The sequence below is a fragment of the Triticum urartu genome, chromosome 5A (genome assembly GCF_056163025.1).
Source record: "Triticum urartu cultivar PI428250 chromosome 5A, HENAU_Tu73, whole genome shotgun sequence".
NCBI classification, from domain to species: domain Eukaryota; kingdom Viridiplantae; phylum Streptophyta; class Magnoliopsida; order Poales; family Poaceae; genus Triticum; species Triticum urartu.
In genome coordinates this window covers 657,418,353-657,437,352 of record NC_141877.1, presented here as the reverse complement: position 1 = coordinate 657,437,352, position 19,000 = coordinate 657,418,353, and the positions used below count along the sequence as shown (strand labels likewise).

General features: G+C 41.9%; 2 protein-coding genes across 4 annotated transcripts; both read right to left on the bottom strand.

The window, feature by feature from the left end:
* Positions 1–1,819: 1,819 nt before the first annotated feature.
* LOC125511432 (phenylacetaldehyde reductase) lies at positions 1,820–6,260 on the bottom strand. Of its 3 annotated transcripts, none has more exons than XM_048676803.1 (6): positions 5,969–6,260; positions 5,214–5,383; positions 4,873–5,061; positions 3,576–3,738; positions 2,309–2,498; positions 1,820–2,072 (listed from the first exon to the last, which is right to left on the bottom strand). In XM_048676803.1, exons 1-6 carry the CDS (start codon positions 6,129–6,131, stop codon positions 1,928–1,930), a joined length of 1,020 nt encoding a protein of 339 aa, XP_048532760.1. In that variant the 5' UTR covers positions 6,132–6,260; the 3' UTR covers positions 1,820–1,927. The 3 variants fall into 3 exon arrangements, with proteins under 3 accessions (XP_048532760.1, XP_087378393.1, XP_048532761.1); XM_087522267.1 differs by having other exon boundaries at positions 5,214–5,331; positions 5,969–6,213; XM_048676804.2 differs by lacking the exon at positions 5,214–5,383 and having other exon boundaries at positions 4,873–5,042; positions 5,969–6,202.
* A 10,220-nt stretch (positions 6,261–16,480) lies between these two features.
* Positions 16,481–18,052, bottom strand: LOC125506399 (heavy metal-associated isoprenylated plant protein 44). Its single transcript, XM_048671219.2, has 2 exons — positions 17,608–18,052; positions 16,481–17,083 (listed from the first exon to the last, which is right to left on the bottom strand). Exons 1-2 carry the CDS (start codon positions 17,800–17,802, stop codon positions 16,691–16,693), a joined length of 588 nt encoding a protein of 195 aa, XP_048527176.1. The 5' UTR covers positions 17,803–18,052; the 3' UTR covers positions 16,481–16,690.
* Positions 18,053–19,000: the final 948 nt, after the last annotated feature.

The following is a 19,000-nucleotide window of genomic DNA, read 5'->3' as shown; positions in this document are numbered from 1 at the left end:
TCTAGTCACACTCTTAACTTTTTAATACAGTATATCTCCTTTAAACACCCGTTTGAACCCAAGTTTCCATCGATGAACATAGTCTCTCTCTATATATACGCGCGAGGGGGGGGGGTCTTTCTCTGTTTTACGTTATACTTTGTGGTTTGACAGCAGGATGACATCATGTCGTAAACTTCATGGTGATCCCCTCCACAACTCCAATCTACGTCATGAGGCTCGGGCAAGATATCCAGCAGATGCTCCTGAGAAGATGAGTAGTAGTATAGTCTCGTTGAAGTGCGGCGGGTCACCGGGGTCGTTCGTTCTGGCCAAAATGATGTACAAATATGAGCCACTCACTGCCTGTGGGTAGTCCATCTCGTCCTTGAGCCCTCTCGACGTTGACATGGCATAGATGATGTTTGGTTGATCCAACAAACCATGTACATTCAGACATCAGTTGGACTATGCACGCCTTTAGTGTCCAAAAATTTCTTACATTATGGGACAGAGGGAGTATCAATCATCTGGCCGATCCACGTGTTTCGTTGGTCGCCTCGAGTAACCGACACATTTATGTGGGCCCGTCACCATTTTGATCCCTCTTATCCTTATCTCTAATAGCGTTGTCTCAGCCACACGTTTCTCCCCACCTAAACGCACCCCTTCGCTCCTTCCCTTTCTCCTACCTCTATCTTTCTCCTGGGTCTCATCTGCGGTTGGCTTTCTCCGTCCTTAGATGGTTGTCTTGGATGCGCTTTTAGCAATAGCTCCCGTCCAAGTAGTGTTGTTGCGAAGGGACAGTTGATGTTAAGTTTAATGAGGGGCCACAAGTCAAAGGTTGCCAATATTAACACAACCAAGAATCATAAATTAACACTGATCCAACAGCCTTATGAATTATTGCGCTAACTATCATATTGCAGTCATCTTCTAGAAGTTGCTCCCTCCGTTCCTTTATGTAAGGTGTATATATTTTTTGATAAAATTCCAGAATGTAAGGTGCATTTCTTCTAATTTCCCACAATTCCCTTGTTAGCTCTCCAGAAAAAGGGAAAGTATCTCTCTCCTGATTGTCTGTATTTCCCCTTGTAGCAAAAGAAGGAAAGTATCTCTCCGTCGGTTGCATGTATCTCTTATTTTTCTGAACTAACTGATTTACTTGCCCCTAACCAACAAATTTGTCAAGGATAATTTCATCGTAACATGTCTATAATTATGTGCCTTGATCACCGTGCCAAAATTAATACACCTTACATGTCTATAATTTCGTCGTAACATGTATATCAAAACGTCTGTGCGTATGATACTTCTATGTACAATTTATGTCCAACAATCAATCCAATGGCATGTTGTAATTTTGTTCTACGGAATGTCTCTGCACACAACCTTTTAGGCCCGACCTGCATATGACACTATGATCCGTGTCTCGTTTTTCAAGTGGCAACTTGATCCACGGTGGTTAACTAGCGTCGGCCAGGTATTGTGAAAAAACGTCGGGCGCCTAGCACTACTCTTTGTTCTAAGCATGGATGCTTCTGAGTGCATCATCATACACTAACCGGACACATTATATCATTTGCATGTACTTGAGTTGATGACTAGCATAGATAAGGTGATTAGTTGGGTGACATTATGTGCACATGCTTTTCTTCGTCAGAGAAGTTGTGTGTGTGCACATGACGTGGTCGACGCACTTGGACAAGTGTTGTGCTGCATGCAGTCAGTTATCGAGGAAATCAAATACGGGTATGCACAATTAAGTTGTTGAGAAAACCAAGCAAAGGTGTTGTAGAGTGTGAAGGTATAGAATTGTAAATATAACTGAGACAGCGTAGACAACAAGTGTAACATTTAAATTAGTAGAGAGTAGGTCTAACAGGGATTTAAACCTCATCAAATAAACATAAGCATTTTATTTGTATATTTCCACTGATATCTCGACTCACAATGCAAAGAAACCCTTTTCTTTTAAGCTCTCGATAGTCTCTTTAATAGTTTTCTCGAGAGGAATCAGTTCGGCACCCAAGCTTCTTATCTTGTCCGTCGATACTTGGTAGGTTGGAAAAAGTGGCTCGCCATCTCCACACCTGCAAAGAAGAAATAAAGAAAATATTTACTAAGCTATGTAAATGAACCACTTTAGCAATTATGGTGGCATTATAGTAGTATTGTGGAATGATTTTTTATTATATTTTGTCACTTGAAGAAATATTTAAATCAAACAACAAGAATATCCAGCGTTGTACAAGATGGGGTGCATAACCCACGTATGGGGGGGGGGGGGGGTCATTTAAGAGACTGCTTGCAAAGAATGTCCACTTACTTGTATGGGAGTGAAATGTTCGGATACATCTTGCTTATGATCTTGACAAGCTCCAAGTAGTGAACAACTCTTTCAACAATACAATATCTTCCATCTGCTGAAGGAACTTCATATGCAAGGATATGTGCCAGTGCCACATCTTTTACATTTACCCATCCATGGGCAAAATTAGGGTATGTAGAAGATGATCCTACATGAAAATGAGAAGGATTTGGACCATATATCTATGATTTCTTGTTGAGATTTTAAATACAGAGGTTTCCTTGATATAGCACACTTCTCCGCTATGACCATTGTAGTTTTTTAGTTCTATCTTTGAAACCTAAACATTGCAATTCGTGTAGTTTCTTTTTCAAGTCTTAAACATTATCCGCTTCATGTTTTTTATTTGTTACCTTCCTCTATGGATCTCCGCTAGATGAATGCATGTGCGTAACATTGATATTCAGTTATTCACATATTCGTTGGTACCAGGCTAGTATCATTCACATGATACTAGTTTACAATACTATCCTTCTCAATGCAAAGTAACGTAGGATTTTTGTTTTGGACAGCATCCACGAACTCAGCGGATGGTCAAGTTGCTTGTGGTGGAACTGTCCCACCTGGGTTCAAATCTTAGACTTGGCATGGGCGCTGCATAGGTGCTCGCACTTTCTTGTGATGGTCAAGTTGCTTTTTGTGTGTGTGTGTGTGTGTGTGTGTGTGTGTGTGTGTGTGTGTGTGTGTGTGTGGGTGAATTTTAAAAAAAATAGACAGCATTATTTACTATTTTGTATAATCCATTTCTTGGATTATGCGCTTCATTTAATGTTATCTCATGTCAGTTAAATGCCTACTAGTTGGCATTGCATGATACTCTCCTATGGCACTCCACTGTGGCAGCTCTGAGAAAATCAACAAAAGCTTACCAATAGTTTTAAGATGGCCCTCTTACCTCCAGGGGTAAGAGCAATAGTAGATCAATCTCAACCGTTACCATCATAAAATTTCTACATAAATAAACCATTAATGTGCTTTTATAGTTCTCAAATAAACTTGAGAAAAAAGAGACTACCATAATCAAAACAGATTGAATGTATTTCCCGTATTCGGAGTGCTTAAAAGATTCCCCATAAAAAGTTAATAAGATTAACATGACATAATACATGGCAGCTTTATTTTGGAAATATGCGTTAAATGCATTTTATCTTGTTTGTGTTACCACTAGATTAGTTGTTGGTGTTTTATTTTGAAAATAACACAAAAAATGGGCCAAACCACATACCATTGATTAGATTTAAGATTACTTCAACACTAGCATTCAGTGTAGGCTGCAGCAGGGGACCGATGACCATTGTTGGGTGCATTACAACTATTTCAAGTTCATTATCTTTAGAGAACTTCCACGCAGCCTCCTCTGCAAGGGTCTTGGACAAGACATACCATTGCTGAAGGAGAACAAAGTTGAGGAATTCTTTTTAGTGATAACTCTTATATATGGTCCATGTACATATTCCAAATATAAATAAATGAAGATGAAATGAAGCAAAGCAAGAAACTTGAGTATCGTCTCCACTTTGTCAAGCAAGATTGACAAGAGCACGAAATCTCTTCTACAAGGCAAAAATCACAACTAATTAAACTTGCATGTTCAATAAAAGAAATCAAATGCTTATCCCGATTTAAAATGATATGCTCATGTTGATAAGTGCAGGCGTGGGATTCGTAGTGAAGTGAACAAGTATCCATAGGAACGTTCATTTGATTACATTGTTGTATATATTCTGCACAAAGAGTTTGACATGTCTCCAATGGACCCGTGCATAGGCTGTTTCGCAACTGCAGTTGCTTAGTAGTGATGGTAGCAACTATATAAATATTATTTTTCACAAGAATAATAATATAAATGTTACTTAACCATGTAAGACTCTGTCATAAAAAGAAACAATTAGACATATCTTTCTTCAGTTCATGTTTGGTCATGCTACATGACCAATCATTCAGGTGATCTCTAACTTTTATCCACTCATACTGTCTCGAATATGTTTGACACTTGGCTATGTGGCCTTAATAGCAACATTATAGCCTTGTCCAAGTGAGGGGTTGCAGCTTTACTTTGTTCACTCTGGCTAGAAATGATGTGGATTTTAACCCAAAAAAGTCCTCGTTTCCATTGCAAGTTACCTACGAGTACATGTGCACACATTGGCTCTGGGCATTATCTATTATTCAAACTGTTTAGGTGGCCTGTGCGCGTTGGGAGAAAGATGTCCGAGAACAATTTTTACCCTACATGGATGGCTTTGCAGTCTATCAATGGGTGCTCCGGCCGGCTTTATACCCATTTTGTTGTATGTTACCGTGTGTGTTGTGTCGGTTGTGCATCTTTCTGCAAAATCTGGGTGTGAACTCGTATTGACTATATCATCTTGATACGATGTTAGAGTAAATAAAAACGTCCTTTATGGATAAAAGAAACCACATGGATCTCTGACATAAATACTAGCAGCACAAGATCAGTTGGCAGTGAATTACCAAGACCACGAATAGTTTTGGGACAATTAATAAAGGCGTGTAATTACCTGGTGCTTTTCACATAGCTCTGGGACTGAAAACCATGTCTCGTCAACAATTACATCAGGGGTCCTTGGTCTCCCGTTAAAGGTAACAGCAGCCATGGACGATGTTATGACCACTCTTTTGACAGAAGCTTTCTTGCAGGAACGCAGCACGTTAAGTGTCCCACTGACCGCTGAATCAAGTAACTCAGCCTGATATTTATTATATACATATATGCTTAGTGAAAATGACTGTTCAGAGGGAAATGAAGTGATACGTGATTGTCTGTATGAATGTATCTTTGGATCAGCTCGGAGATATATGTTTATTAATTATGCAAAGAGAAATCACATTAGTAATTAACCTTGGGATCCTTGATAGTGAAGAAAACTGGAGAAGCCGCATGGAAGACGCACTCGCAACCGTCAATGGCAGCGTCGAAAGAGCCTTCTTCTAACAAGTTTGCATTGAACAGCTGCAGCCTATCGTTTGCTCCATCAAGAGCACGCAGGTGCAATGTTTTATTTGGGTCAGCTGGAAAAAATGATGGATAGATCATATTAGTAGACTGCAATGCATATGACTGTTAATTCATCCCTGCTACCGTCACTACGACTACATATAGCTAGCTAGCTTGTCCATGTGTGTCGCCCCTACCTTCCTGGAGAGCGGCGTTTTGGTGCTCTGGTGCATTTGCACCCACGTGAACGGTAAATTGAGAAAAACAATTTGAAAATCTGAATTTTTTACGCATGAAAGAGAAGAGATTGTTCTAGATGTGACATCTGTGGAGCTCAGAGCTCGGTACAAAAACAAAAACTCAGAGATCGTTGGAGGTCATCTAAGCACGAAAAGTTGCAAGCACGTAGCAGAGTCTCTCCTCTTTGATTCGCTTTTCTTACTATTTCTTAGAAATCTTTTAATATTCTATTCGAATTTACTGTTTATAGAAAGCATCTGAGCTCAGGATCAGAGTTGGATCTCTGATCTTACCGTAAGTTTAGCAAATATTTTAGCAAAAACAGGTACGACCGTGGGAGAGCAAATGTGGGCACGTGGGAGGATAGATTTTCCAACGAATGAATGGACAGATAGATAGATGCTCCAGACTTGACTCACCGGTGTCCCGGACGGTGCCGTGGACGGTGTAGCCGCGATCGAGAAGGAGCTTGACGATCCAGGACGCGATATACCCGGAGGCGCCGGTGACGCAGACGACCTTCCCCGCAGCCGTGGAGCTCCCCTCCTCCACGTTCGATCCTTGTTGCTGCTTCTCTGCCATGGCCAAGTCTCTTTGGGAGTACCTTACCTCCAGGAGGAGGTCTTTGTTGGTGCCAAGCAAGCGCCATCCATGTCCACGCAGCAGTTTAGCTGAAAACGACGGCAGAGATGCTCCAGCAGCAGCAGCAACCACTCGCTCGAAATCCTGAACGCGAGCCGGGCCAGCCTCATCCGAAGTAAGATGGTTTTTTCCTTTTTTTAAATCAGCGCCATGATATATTTATAGTAAAGAATACTCCCTTCGGTCCTTCTTACTCTGCGTATTAAAATTTGTGTCCGATTAATCTTTGTAAAGTTTAACCAAATATATATTAGACAATATCAACATCTACAATACCAGAAATATATGAAAACCGCTCAAACCGGCGGATCACACGCGGGCATCCTCCGCCTTGTTTGTGCGACGTGTGTCCTGCTTGGGCACACCTAGCATTATCTCTTATATTTTTGCAACTATGCCCTTGTTGCGGTCTGCTCACCGCAACAACTCGTATATTGCAGAATCTGGATCCCTCAAGGGTTATCGCCCGCGCAACCGAGGTACCCGTCTCCGCTCCCTCTCATCCTCTTGCTCCACTCGCCGCGTCACCCCTGCGAGGTCACTGGTGCCGCCCCCAAGCTCCATGGAAGGAATCGGGCTCGCCTGTCGCAGCACTCCACCGCCGTCGTCGAGCTGTGCATGGGTGCCACCGAACGGATCTGCTCGTCCCCGGAGCTTCTCCACACCTCGCCACTCCCGCATCGCCGGCGTGCGTGCTGCCGCCATGGACCAGTTTGCCGCCTCACACTTCTTGAGCCTCCGCATCACCTGCAGCTGGGAGACGCCATCTCCCGTGGGTTGTCTCCTTGCCTAGAAAAACAAATTTTGCAACACCGCCTTGTTGTAAAAATATTTCGGCAACAAGACCTCTGTTGCAAAAAAAATCCGCAACAAGTTCTCTGTTGCAAAAAAATCTGTGTCAAGATCTTTGTTGCAAAATAAATTCTGCAACAAGACCTTAGTTGCAATAATGGAGACGTCAATCGGCCGCAGGATCCGCCAGATCTGACGGCTCACAACCGGGTCGATATTTTAAAAAGATTGGCCGGTGAACGCGTAGCATGCCCCGAAATATATACAATGAAACTACATTTCATAATGAACCTAACAATGTTGTTTTGACATTGTAAATATTGATACTTCTTTATATAAGTTTGGTCAAAGTAGAAATACTCTGACTTCAGACAAAACTTACATGCAGAATAAAAAGGACCGAAGGAAATAGTACATGGTAGAGATACATAAGCTAACTACAGCAATTACAAAATAAAGTCTAAAAGAAAACAGCAATTCTTCGAGATCTTCAAACTCTTTCTTCTTCCATGATATGATCTTATACTTTTGAGGCAGCCATACAAAAACAATAAAGATAACAAACCACATACAGGTAAATACCATGAGGGTTCTCCCATAATTTAAATTTGAGCCGCAATGCCAAAGCCACGATGCACGCACATAGCCATTGAAATAATCAACCAACACCAGCAAGAGTAGTAACACCGGTATTTCAAGGAAAAACAACCGAACAGCCTGGTCGACGTCGCTGGGAGCCGAGAGTACGAATCACCATTATCGAGGACGTAGCAGCCGGGACAGATATTGCAAGGATAAACCTTCTCGTGACGACCATGGAAAAAAAATCCAAAATCGATGTGGCGAAGCAAGATATGAAGGACCATACCTAGACAAATTTAATCTTACAGCACCAACATTGACGTCGGAAGGAGATTTCATTGTCGAATGAAGGGCCGAGGATTATTTATTATAGACGATGCCATCTTCAATGATGAAGAAAACGACTGCAAAAACCCTATCTCAAGCTAATGAAAACACTACTTTATTAGGAACTCCACTCATAGATCGGGTTCCTCACCCCTCCGACACCAGCGAGGCTAGCCGAAGGAGGGGGGACCGAACTATGGTGGAGGCGGAGGTGCTGGTGGCGGCTAGGTTTTCTGGAAGAGCTCTTGTACAAAGCCAAAATGCCGAGAAAGATAATATGGTTTTTCCCTACTTATGTGATGAAGTGGTCATGATATTGCCACTACAAGGCCAAAAATGTCACAAAGGGAAAACCTCAAAGGCCACAAAACGACGGAATAAAAATAACATCGCCGCTCGATCAATCACGTAGATAGGACCCGGGAGGCTGGGAACACCACGATAATTCTTCAAAGCAGGACCTGTGGCCTGATTAGCTTCGTTGTCCGGATCTTGAAGGCCCAAGGGTCTATGGAACTAAGGGGAGACATGTGTGAGGTCTCATATTAGATAAGATCAATAAGATATTTTTTAAATCCAAAAGTTTAAACATTTTCAAAAAAAATTGTAGACACACATCAGTGGTTGATGTTCAACCTCAAAAAGTTTCAGCTCCTAATTCAACCTATATTAATAGAAGCAAAAACGACGAAATTGAACGTGAATAGTGTTAAGTACTATTCACCCAAAGCTGCCAGTATTCACATTCGAATTTGTTTTTTTATCTCCAAATGTACATCAAGTTTTGAGCTGATTTTTTCAGAGTTGTAAACATACCCAACATGGATATTGTCAAATAATTTCAGATTTTTTTGAAATGTCTAAATATGAATTTTTGTGATTGATCTCACCTAATGTGAGATCTTATACAAGTCTCCCCACGAAATTAGCAGGAAGGTCCCTGGGCAGTGGGTACATGGAAATTTGCATGCCCCCCATTCCCTAACTTCCAAAAATTTTGATAGAGGCCCCAGGATTTCTGGAAATTTGTAGGAAATCTTTTTCTATCCGTGGAATTGCTCCAAATAGTCTAAAAAAATACGGAATATTCCAGAGACCCGCACAAATGTTAAAATGTGGGGAAATTGGAGAAATATCCGTGAAATGGAGAAAAACATGGAGACCCTCTGCGACCTTTTTTTACCCTTTTCCATTAGGATTCCCTTTTCCTAACCCTTAGTCCCATCACCAAGAGCAAGATCAGCTTGCCATCCCGATATCGGAGACCAAGATCCACATAAGAGTTCCAACACACCTTGAAGATTCCTTGCCACAAGCAACAGTTGATCCGCATACACAGGTGATGACCTTTGTGGCTTTCACTCAAGGAGACTCCTATTGGGTAAAAAAAAAAGCTATATATGAGTCCTCACACAACAATACAGACTCATCATGTCATCGTGTCCATGTACCTTTTTTTGGAGAATAGTGTCTACGTGCTTCGTGATGCATTTAGAGCAAATCCAATTCAGGCCCAAAGAGCCAAAATCCATTGTACAAAGTTGGGCACCAAAGATGGTGTCATCTAATCCATACCCAAAAGTTAGGCCCCAATAATTTTCCACCATTTGATGACAAAGAGACCCACCTGCATGCGACGGGGCGCCCCTATATCTCGCATTCAGCGAGACAGAGGGAACCCTCGTGACTGGGCCGACCCAGGCGCGCTCGAAACAACAGCCTCGTTTTCATTTTTTTTCCTACACATTATTTGTTTTTTTACTTCCGTTTATTCCAAATATTCTAAATAAATATATTACAAAAATCACTCAAAATAATTTTTTTGAAAAATGTTGGCCAAGCATTTGAAAAATGTTAAATGTGTAGAGGAAATGGCTATCATGTATATCAAAATGTATAAAACTAAATAAAAGGTGTTTCAAAAAATTTAATCGTGTATTTAAAAAGAGTTAATCAAGTATTGGGAAAAATGTTGAACAAGTGTATGAAAAATGCTAATCAAGCGTTTGGAAAATTTTAAAGGTGTATAAAAAAATGTTGGCCATGTCTAAAAAAACTGATGAAATATTTTCAATCACGTATATAAAAATGTTAGTCAAGCATTTGAAAAAATGTTGAACAAGTATTTTAAAAATGTTAATCATGCATTTCAAAAAATGTTAAATGTGTTTAGAAAAAATGTTGACCGTGTGTCTAGAAAATGTTAATATAACATTTGGAAAGTGTTAATCAAGCATCTGAAAAATGTTAAATGTGCATAAAAAAGTTGACCAAGTTAGAAATTTTGAATCTTGTATTTGAAAATGTTAATCAAGAATTTGAAAAATGTTGAATGTGTTTATAAAAATATTTTTTCAAGCATTTAGAAAAATGTTAAATGTGCATAAAAAATGTTCAACATGTATTAGAAAATATCCTCTTGTATTTGAGAAATTTCAATCAAGCATTTGAAGATGTTTAAAAGTTTGTATATAAAAATGTTGAATGAGTATTCAAAAAATGATAATCTGTTATTTGTAAATTTTGAATCAAGAATTTGAAAAAGGTGTAGAGAAAAAAATATTAACCATGTATTAAAAAACTACTGAATTTGTATTGGAAAATGTTAACCGTGTATTAGAAAATTGCTGTTCACATATAAAAAAGAAATCTAAAATGAAAACCAAAAGAAATAAAAGAAAACCAAAAAACAAAGGAAAATAAAACCGAAGAAACGAGTGCAAAAAAATGAAAACATCCAGAGAACAAAAAAAGAAAAGAAACAAAAGGAATCTAAAAATAAAGAAATAAATTAAGAAAACCAAAGGGAAACAACGAGAAAAGGAAGAAAAGAAAAAAAGAATGACAAAACAAAATGAAAAAAACAGGAAAAGAATGGACAAGAAACAATAAAAACCCTACTTGTTTCGACTTAAATACTCCCGCCCTACTACTCTATCACGAACCCGAGGCAACCCTAGTGGCTACCCGGGCTTGCGCTCAACCAGGAGACTAGGGTTCAAATAACTTACATGCTCCCTTTTCTGGGAGCAACTAGTTAACGAGCGCTCCTTCGGGAGCCTCGCAGCGATCAGCGTCACTTGGCAGGTTCTCAGCCATTCGCCACGTGTCGCGCTCTGGATGCTCCTTTCGGATTTTGTTTTTTTTTATTTTTCCGCATGTATTTTCGGCTTTTTAAACGGTTTTTTCGGTTTTTTTCAACGTTTTGGTTTTTCCCCGGTCTTCCTTAGCTTTTCATTCAAAAAAATATTTAAAAAAATTGCGTGAAAAAGACGCATTTTCTTTTTTTTTCTTTGCGGAAGTCATGGTTTTTTTTCGCGAGAGGCACACTTGTGCTTTAGCGAGAGTCACGGCCGTGCCTTTCGGAAACGGAAAAAAACATGTTTTCTATTTTTTTCGCGAGAGTCACGGTTTCGTTTCCGCGAGAGGCACGGTTGTGCTTTCGTGAGAGTCACGGCCGTGCCTCTTAGAAAGGAAAAAACAAAACGTGTTTTCTATTTATTTTTCTTTCGCGACAGTCACGGTTTTGCTTCCGCGAGTGGCACGGTTGTGCTTTCGCGAGAGTCACGGCCGTGCCTCTCAGAAAAGGAAAAAATACGTGTTTTTTATTTTTTTTTCTTTCGTGAGAGTCACGGTTTTGCTTCCGCGAGAGGCACGATTGTGCTTTCACGAGAGTCACGGCCGTGCCTCTCGGAAACGGAAGAAAAAGAACGTGTTTTCTGGGTTTTTTTTCCTTCCACGAGAGTCATGGTTTTGCTTTCACGAGAGGCACTGGTGTGATTTCGCGAGAGGCATGGGTGTGCCTCTTTCAGAAAGGGAAAAAACCGTGCTCCCGGTTCGGTTTTTTCATTCGGTTTTTTTCGTCCGGTTTTTCATGAAAAAAGTTCATCAAAATCTATCAACATGGGATCTAGTTTTGAAGATCTCGACGCGAGGAATCCAATGATGAAGACGGTTCGAGATTTGGACGCACGGTTTAAAAGATAAAGCGTTTTGAATAAACGAATCTACGAAAAAAGGGAAAACTCCCAGGTTGCGACAAGTGGCGCGCTGCATGGGCACCGCTTGTCACGACCTGGAAAAGTGAAGTGTTCTTTGCAACGAGTACTCCTTAATTAGTGATTTCGCCTTTTTCTTCTCCTCTATTTCCTTTTTATTAAATAAATGAATGGACCGGTCCAATTACTGTGGACCCCTTCAGCGAGAGACCCTTTGGTATCGCTTAATGCGAGATATACCTGTCGCGCGTGGGACGTCCTGGGGTACACAACATGCACCCCCTCTCGTTATGAGCCAGTCCAAAGCGGGGGCACACAACGCAAGTTTTTTTCTTTCTTCTTTTATTTTTGTTTTTTATTTTTAAACTAAATTTAGAAAATGCTCAAGAATTGGAATAACATTTTTGTGGATTTATTCACTTTCCTAACTTTCTAAACTCATAGGGCCATTTAATCCTTATTCAAAAAATGTTTGTAAATTTTCAAAATAATATGAATTTCCGAAAATATTTGAATCTTTTAAAAAACATTATGAACTAAATGAACTTCTCAAATTTAATAATAATTCACGTATTCAAACAAATGTTCATGAAATCAAATCATGTTCAAAATTGATTTATATGTTCATGTATTTTAAAAATGTTTTGTCCAGCTAGAAAAATTATTAAATCAAAAAAAATTCACGGCCCAAAAATGTTCATGAATTAAAAAAATGTTTTGCGAATGTGTAAAAATGTTTGCAGAAATGAAAAATACTCCCTCCATCCCAAAATAAGTGACCCAACATTTACAAAGTTGTGTCACTTATTTTGGTACGTAGGGAGTATTAGATAATTTTAAAAATGCTTGTGAATTTATTGAAAAATATTTTATGAATTCAAAAGACGTTCGGGAATTTTAAATAATGTTTAGGGATTAAAAATTGTTGTCCAAGTTTGTAAAAATGTGCTCAATTGAAAAATTATTTCTTAAATTGTTTAAAAGTTCATGAATTTTCAAAATGATGTCAAATTATAAGAAATTTCCACGAATTTGAATAATATTTCCAAAACAGTATTATTTTTCATGGATTCAAAAAATGTCAAGAATTTTGAAGTGTGAAAATGGAGAATAAAATTAGAAATAAAACAGAAATAAAAAGCCAACAAAACAGACTAAAAAGGAAAACAAAATGGTTTAGGGATGATTGTAAAACCCACATGCGAACGGTCTAGGTGGGTGTGAAATTGGTCTCTATTTGACGCGTTAAGCATGGAATAGGATTGGTGCACCTTGGATCTTCCCACCAATTCTTTGCCCATGCCACTAGTGTGCATGCCTCGGATCGGTTTTGGCCTTGCCAAAAAGTTTGCTTTGTCCCAATATATTAGGTTGCGGGGTTGGTTTTTGGCTACAACCCATAACTATTTGGGCACTAACAGATTTTTGAATATCAATTGGACATGTATTTCTCCTAAAGCTGCTACTATTGGACTTCACGGTTTTTCAAGCATGGACTGGAGTTGCTCTTAGGCTTAGTTATTTTGGTGGCTTCTAAAATAAGCTTCCCTTTTCCCAGATTATTTTAGAGGCCCGCGTCCACGTTCGACGTGATGGCTGTGCCGGCGGCAAGTAGCTCTTCTACGCCTTGATGCTCGTCGAGGAGGTGGAGGTTGTAGGCCTGGTCGGCCTATGCCTGCCAGAACGCCGCCTCCCGCTCCTGCGGCATCATGTCCATATAGTGAGCACGGGCCTCACCCATAGTGATGCTAGCATTAGCCGGCGCGGACACCGGCTCGTTGTCGGCCGCCTCTGCCATTGGCGCGTCCGCGGCGCTGGCCTCTGGTGAGCTCGTCCGCCTGGCGCCCTGCCAGTTGACTGTAATGGTGGTGATCTTCTCCTTCTGTTTGGACGAGAGCTCGTCCCACAAGGCTTTGAAGCTTGAGAAGGCCATGGCGGGTGTGGTGCGGAGATGAGATATAGAGCAGAAGAGGGTGGATGAATGCGGATGTGTTGCCGGCCTATGGGAGTTAAATAGCGGGCAAAGGGCAGGGCAGGCGACAGGTCCGTAATAGCGGGGGGCAGACGAACGAACGAGTGATGCCGGAGTAGGTTCCTTGGCAACCGCGTACGTTTAATGGAGGGAGGCAGACGGACCGATGTCTGAATGCGGAAAGAGAAGTCGTGCACTGGAAAGCGGCGCGTCGGCGCTCTCGACCGGTGTGCCGCTTCAATGTCGGCTCCAATGATAGGCTGCATCCGATTTGAACCGGCATGAATGCAGCGCTGACTAAAGTTTGGCTGGAACACGCACGAGCGAGGGAGAGGGTTTCTTGGTTTTTTTTTGAAACTATGATGATTTTTATAGCAAATTCGGAAACTATACACCCTAATGGAGAAAAATCGAAAGTATCACCCCGTCGGCCTCTTGTTGGCCGAAAAGGGACTTTTCGGCCTCTTGTTGGCCGAAGAGGGACTTTTCGGCCAACGGTTGGCCAAAGAGTACTTTTCGGCCAACAGTTGGCCAAAGAGTCCCTCTTCGGCCAACACCTGCTCTACTTTTTAGAAAATTCATATAAAATAGGATTTTAGTATTTTAATTTGATTCTTTTTGCATTAGATTAGAAATTTTATGAAGTTTCTGTAGATATCAAGTTTGACTAGATTTGGAAGTTTAAATTTGAATTTTCATGAATTTTCTCAAATCACTAGATTGCCTATAATTTGAGCTAGGAGTATTCTTTTTAGATGATTCTTTTTGCTACTGGTTCTTTGTGACTTTGTTTATCAGTAGTAATTAATTGGTGAATTTTAGGATTATTTAAAATTAGGTTTTTACGTCATTCTCTCCCTCCATTTTCTCCCGCCATTTTATTTCCCGCCATTCTCTCCCTCCATTTTCTTTCCCGCCATTCTCTCCCGCCATCTTCACTTCTCAACTTATAAAACGAGCCTCATGGTGTCCACGATCGTAGATAACATCGTCTGACATGGTCTGTGTCTCCTGCGTCGGTGCTGCTGGTGGAGTGTGAAACACTGTCTGAGAGAAGTCATAAGTGTTTGCAGCTTCGTCATCATCATCGAAGAGTGTTTCACACTTATGACTTCTCTCACACAGTGTTTCACACTCCACATGAAGGCATCATCGTCATCCTCCGTCGATGCAGCACTCCTTAGTGTGGCGGGAGAGAATGGCGGGAAATAAAATGGCGGCAAAGAAAATGAAGGGAAAAAGATTTTGGGAAAGTATTTTTTCATGTATAAAACGGCAATGGTTGTACAGGATTTACAAGGCACTTTTAAATATAAACTCCTATGAAGCTCAAAACAAGTTTTCTAGTAGGATAAAAGAAATAAAATACAAAAAAATACTACAAATAAAATAGCTACTGATAACTAAACAGAAACAAAAAGAATATGTCAAAAAACTAAAGAAAAAAATTTAAAGCAATTAAAATTAAAAGAAATAGCATAAAACCTAACAAACACTAAAACAGAACTGTTTTCTTAAAAACCTAATTTTAAATAATTATAAAATTCGCCAATTAATTACTACTGATAAACAAATTCACAAAGAACCAGTAGCAAAAAGAATCATCTTAAAAAATACTCCTAGCTCAAATTATAGGCAATCTAGTTATTTGAGCAAATTCATGAAAAAATTAAATTCAAACTTTCAAATCTAGTCAAACTTGATATCTACAGAAACTTCATAAAATTTCTAATCTAATGCAAAAAGAATCAAATTAAAATACTAAAAATCCTATTTGATATGAATTTTTTTAAACAGTAGAGTAGGTGTTGGCCGAAAAGTACTTTTTGGCCAAAGCTTGGTCGAAAAGTCCTTTTTAGCCAACGGTTGGCGGAAAAGTCCTCTTTGGCCAACAGGAGGCCGAAAAGTCCCTTTTCGGCCAACAGAAGGCCGACGGGGTGATGCTTTTGATTTTTCTCCATTAGGGTGTATAGTTTCCGAATTTACTATAAAAATCATCATAGTTTCAAAAAAAAAATCGGGTTTCTTGATGTTTCTTGATGTGCACCGCATGGTCCGGACGGTTGTAGGCGTTTTAAGGGTCGGCGTTGGAGATGCCCTTACCACCTCCTGCCATGGATGCTTACAACTTTGCACTTGTTTGCACTTACCACTAGCAACCCGGCTAAAAAACCACTTGCAGAATCTTTCCCCGCAAAGACAACCCTGCTCTTTCCCTCGAAGAAGAAAAAGAAAGAAGGACAAGTCTACACTTTTAGCCGGAACAGTATTGCTGGCGGCTGCACTTTGTCCGCTGGTGCCAAATTTGAGACATCAAGAACACCTATCCTCCGCACTTCCAAGGCTTTTACAATCGATCGCGCCATCATCCAAATTTCCAATCAAGCGCGCGGCGCACAAGCAGTATTTAACTGCCCTAGCCACGGATCACGATCACCAACGACCAAACCTACTACTCCTACTACTACGCTACCCCCCGCGCCAAACAGCAACGAAAAAGTTGCACGCACGCACGCACGCACGCTTTCCCCTGTAGCTCATCTCACACGCCCCGTTGCCATTGGCTTGAATCGGCTCGCACGCACGCACGCACGCGTGAATTTTGGAATCTCGATCGCGGCAGAGAAGAACATGCAGAGGCATCATCGATCGATATTCGACAGCACGTACTACGTTGTGTAGCCCGTAGAGGGCACCACTGATCATTCCATCGTCCATACCACAACGCTAGCTTTACAGGAGCAGAGAGCACGCGGCCCACTTGTCTATCTTCCCCGGCCCCGGCCGGCGCCGAGAGCACTAGACGACCTCCAGAGGATGATTTGCTACTACATGATGGAGCACGCGTTGACGTCGTCGTCGTTGAACATGTTGCTGACGGGGTCGGAGCCGCGGTGGGGCTCCGGGAGGTGGCCGTGCTTGTCGCCGTTGTAGCCGTGGCGGTAGTAGTTGTAGCTGGGGCGGAACGACTCCTGGTCGTGGAAGTAGTCCTTGGCGGTGGTGAAGTGCAGCGGCTGGTCCGGGTTGGGCCAGAACTCGGCCTTCTTCCCGGCGCGCCGCACCTCCTTGAGCACCCGGTGCCGCTCCACGTACCCGGTCACCGTCACCTTCTCCATCTCCACCTCCACCTCCACGCTGTCCACCCCGCGCAGCTTGGTCAGCGCGTGCTTCACCACCCGCGCGCATCCCGAGCAGCACATCCGCACCTTGAGCTCCACCGTCTGCCATGCCCAACCATACTCGAGCGGTTAGCAGCATGCTCCATCATATATTTTTACTGGTCCCGAGTTTGGAACACAGCACAGGCAGTGAAAAGCTTCTTTATGGGTCGTTTGTTCCTTGCTTTTGAGGGCGCATGCAGCTTGATTACATATGCGATTGTGACTACACATGCAGAGTGTGCGAATGAATTCTTTGGTTAAGATTCGTCTAAATTTTTTGCTAAGTGGATTAACGTCTACTACAGGCTACCAATAGCTGCGAAGATGATAATAGTGGTGGTGGTGTGGTTAGTGGGCAGGGAATAATCTGGACACATGCATGGTCTAGTCGCCGTCGCATAACGGCATAAGAAACCAGGTTCCTGTACTTGCATATACTCATCTGAACAAACAAGAAAATCTCGCTTTTCTTTCTTGATGCAATGCCTATCTATCACAGAGCTGGGCAGGCACAAAGCCATCTACTACTCCTTCTAAAGAAGAACAGAGCATGCATGCAGGTTGAAGAAGCAGAGGATGTATACCTGCAGGGACAGCGGCCTGCTGCTCCGGCCCATCCTGCGGCCGCCGGCGAACCCGCTCTGGTTGTAGTACATGGTGTCGGCGCTCGTGGGGTGGCTGCTGTGGTAGTAGGCTCCGGCGCGGTGGTGGTGGTACCGCCCGCCCGCAGGGTTGAAGCAGCCGTACAGGAACGACGACAGCACCGACGACACAGACATGGCCCCCGACTCCGGCAACAACTTATATCACCGGAAGCGAGAAGGAGAAGAGTGCACTGCACGTACGGCAAGCTTGGGAAAATGCTTTGCTTTGCCTTGCTCGAGCGTTTGTTTCTTGCTCGCTGCTGAGTGCTGTTGCCTCTCTCTGTGAGTGTCCTTGCGGTGGTTTATAGGGGGAGGTGGAGGGAATGGTATCTGGGAAGGAGGAGAGGAGATGGTGGGCTGCGGTAAATAACCTTGCCTTCCTCCTCATTTTATTGCTTGAAATGTGGGGGGTATGTGGGGAAGGGGCTACTGACCCATGCCCCTGTTCTGCCACCTGAGCCGTGGATCAGCACTACCACTAGTCTCCTACCACTTCACTTCTTGGAGAGGAGGAATCTTGGTATCAGAGAAAAAGAGAGGGATTATGAGGAGTAATCTCAAGATGCAGAGGCATAAGAGGAGGATGAGCTGGCGAATGATGCTTGTGTCGAGCCTTTTTTTGCGTTGCAACAGAGGCTCAGAGCTGACATGCTTGCTTGAATGAATGGCAGAAATAGTTGTATATCAGTAATCTCATTACTCATATTTCTGCAAGATGCAGAGTAGGTCAGTTACCCCAACTCAACCTGTTCTTACAATACAAATTCTTGGACAACAAAACAGTGGTCAGAATTAAGCATGACAAGAGTCAGAATTTGTTCCTCAAGCTCAACTCTCAGCTGCTAGCCAATTTGCACTGACAATGCCTGCGTAAACCGTATGTAGTATGCGACAAGAAATTAAGAGAATATTGTGTAACTAATTAAGTGCATGTTCTTTTCCTATGTTTAGCAGTTGATTCCCCCCAAATTAGCGCTTGCTTGCTTAGCGACTAACCCTCGGAAGAAGAACAGTGTTGCACAAGGCAGGAAAAGTGTTTTGATGCAGGAACACATGTCAGGTTTGGGGGAGAAAAGTTCCTGAGATATTCCCAAAAATCTTCGCCTCTTTTCTTCCCCCCTTCTACACAGCCTAAGCTAAGCTCGCTCTCCAAAGCTCCATGATATTATGCCTTGTGCTGATTCTGTCCAGGCTTTCATGCACACCACTGTTGCATGAACCTAGTCCTGTGGCTTTCAGAGGACAATGTTCTTGCTTTTTCCTGTGTAATTTGGAACCTGGAACAGTCTTGATACTACAATAATGCTCTTTCTGATGGTATCTGGCTATCTGT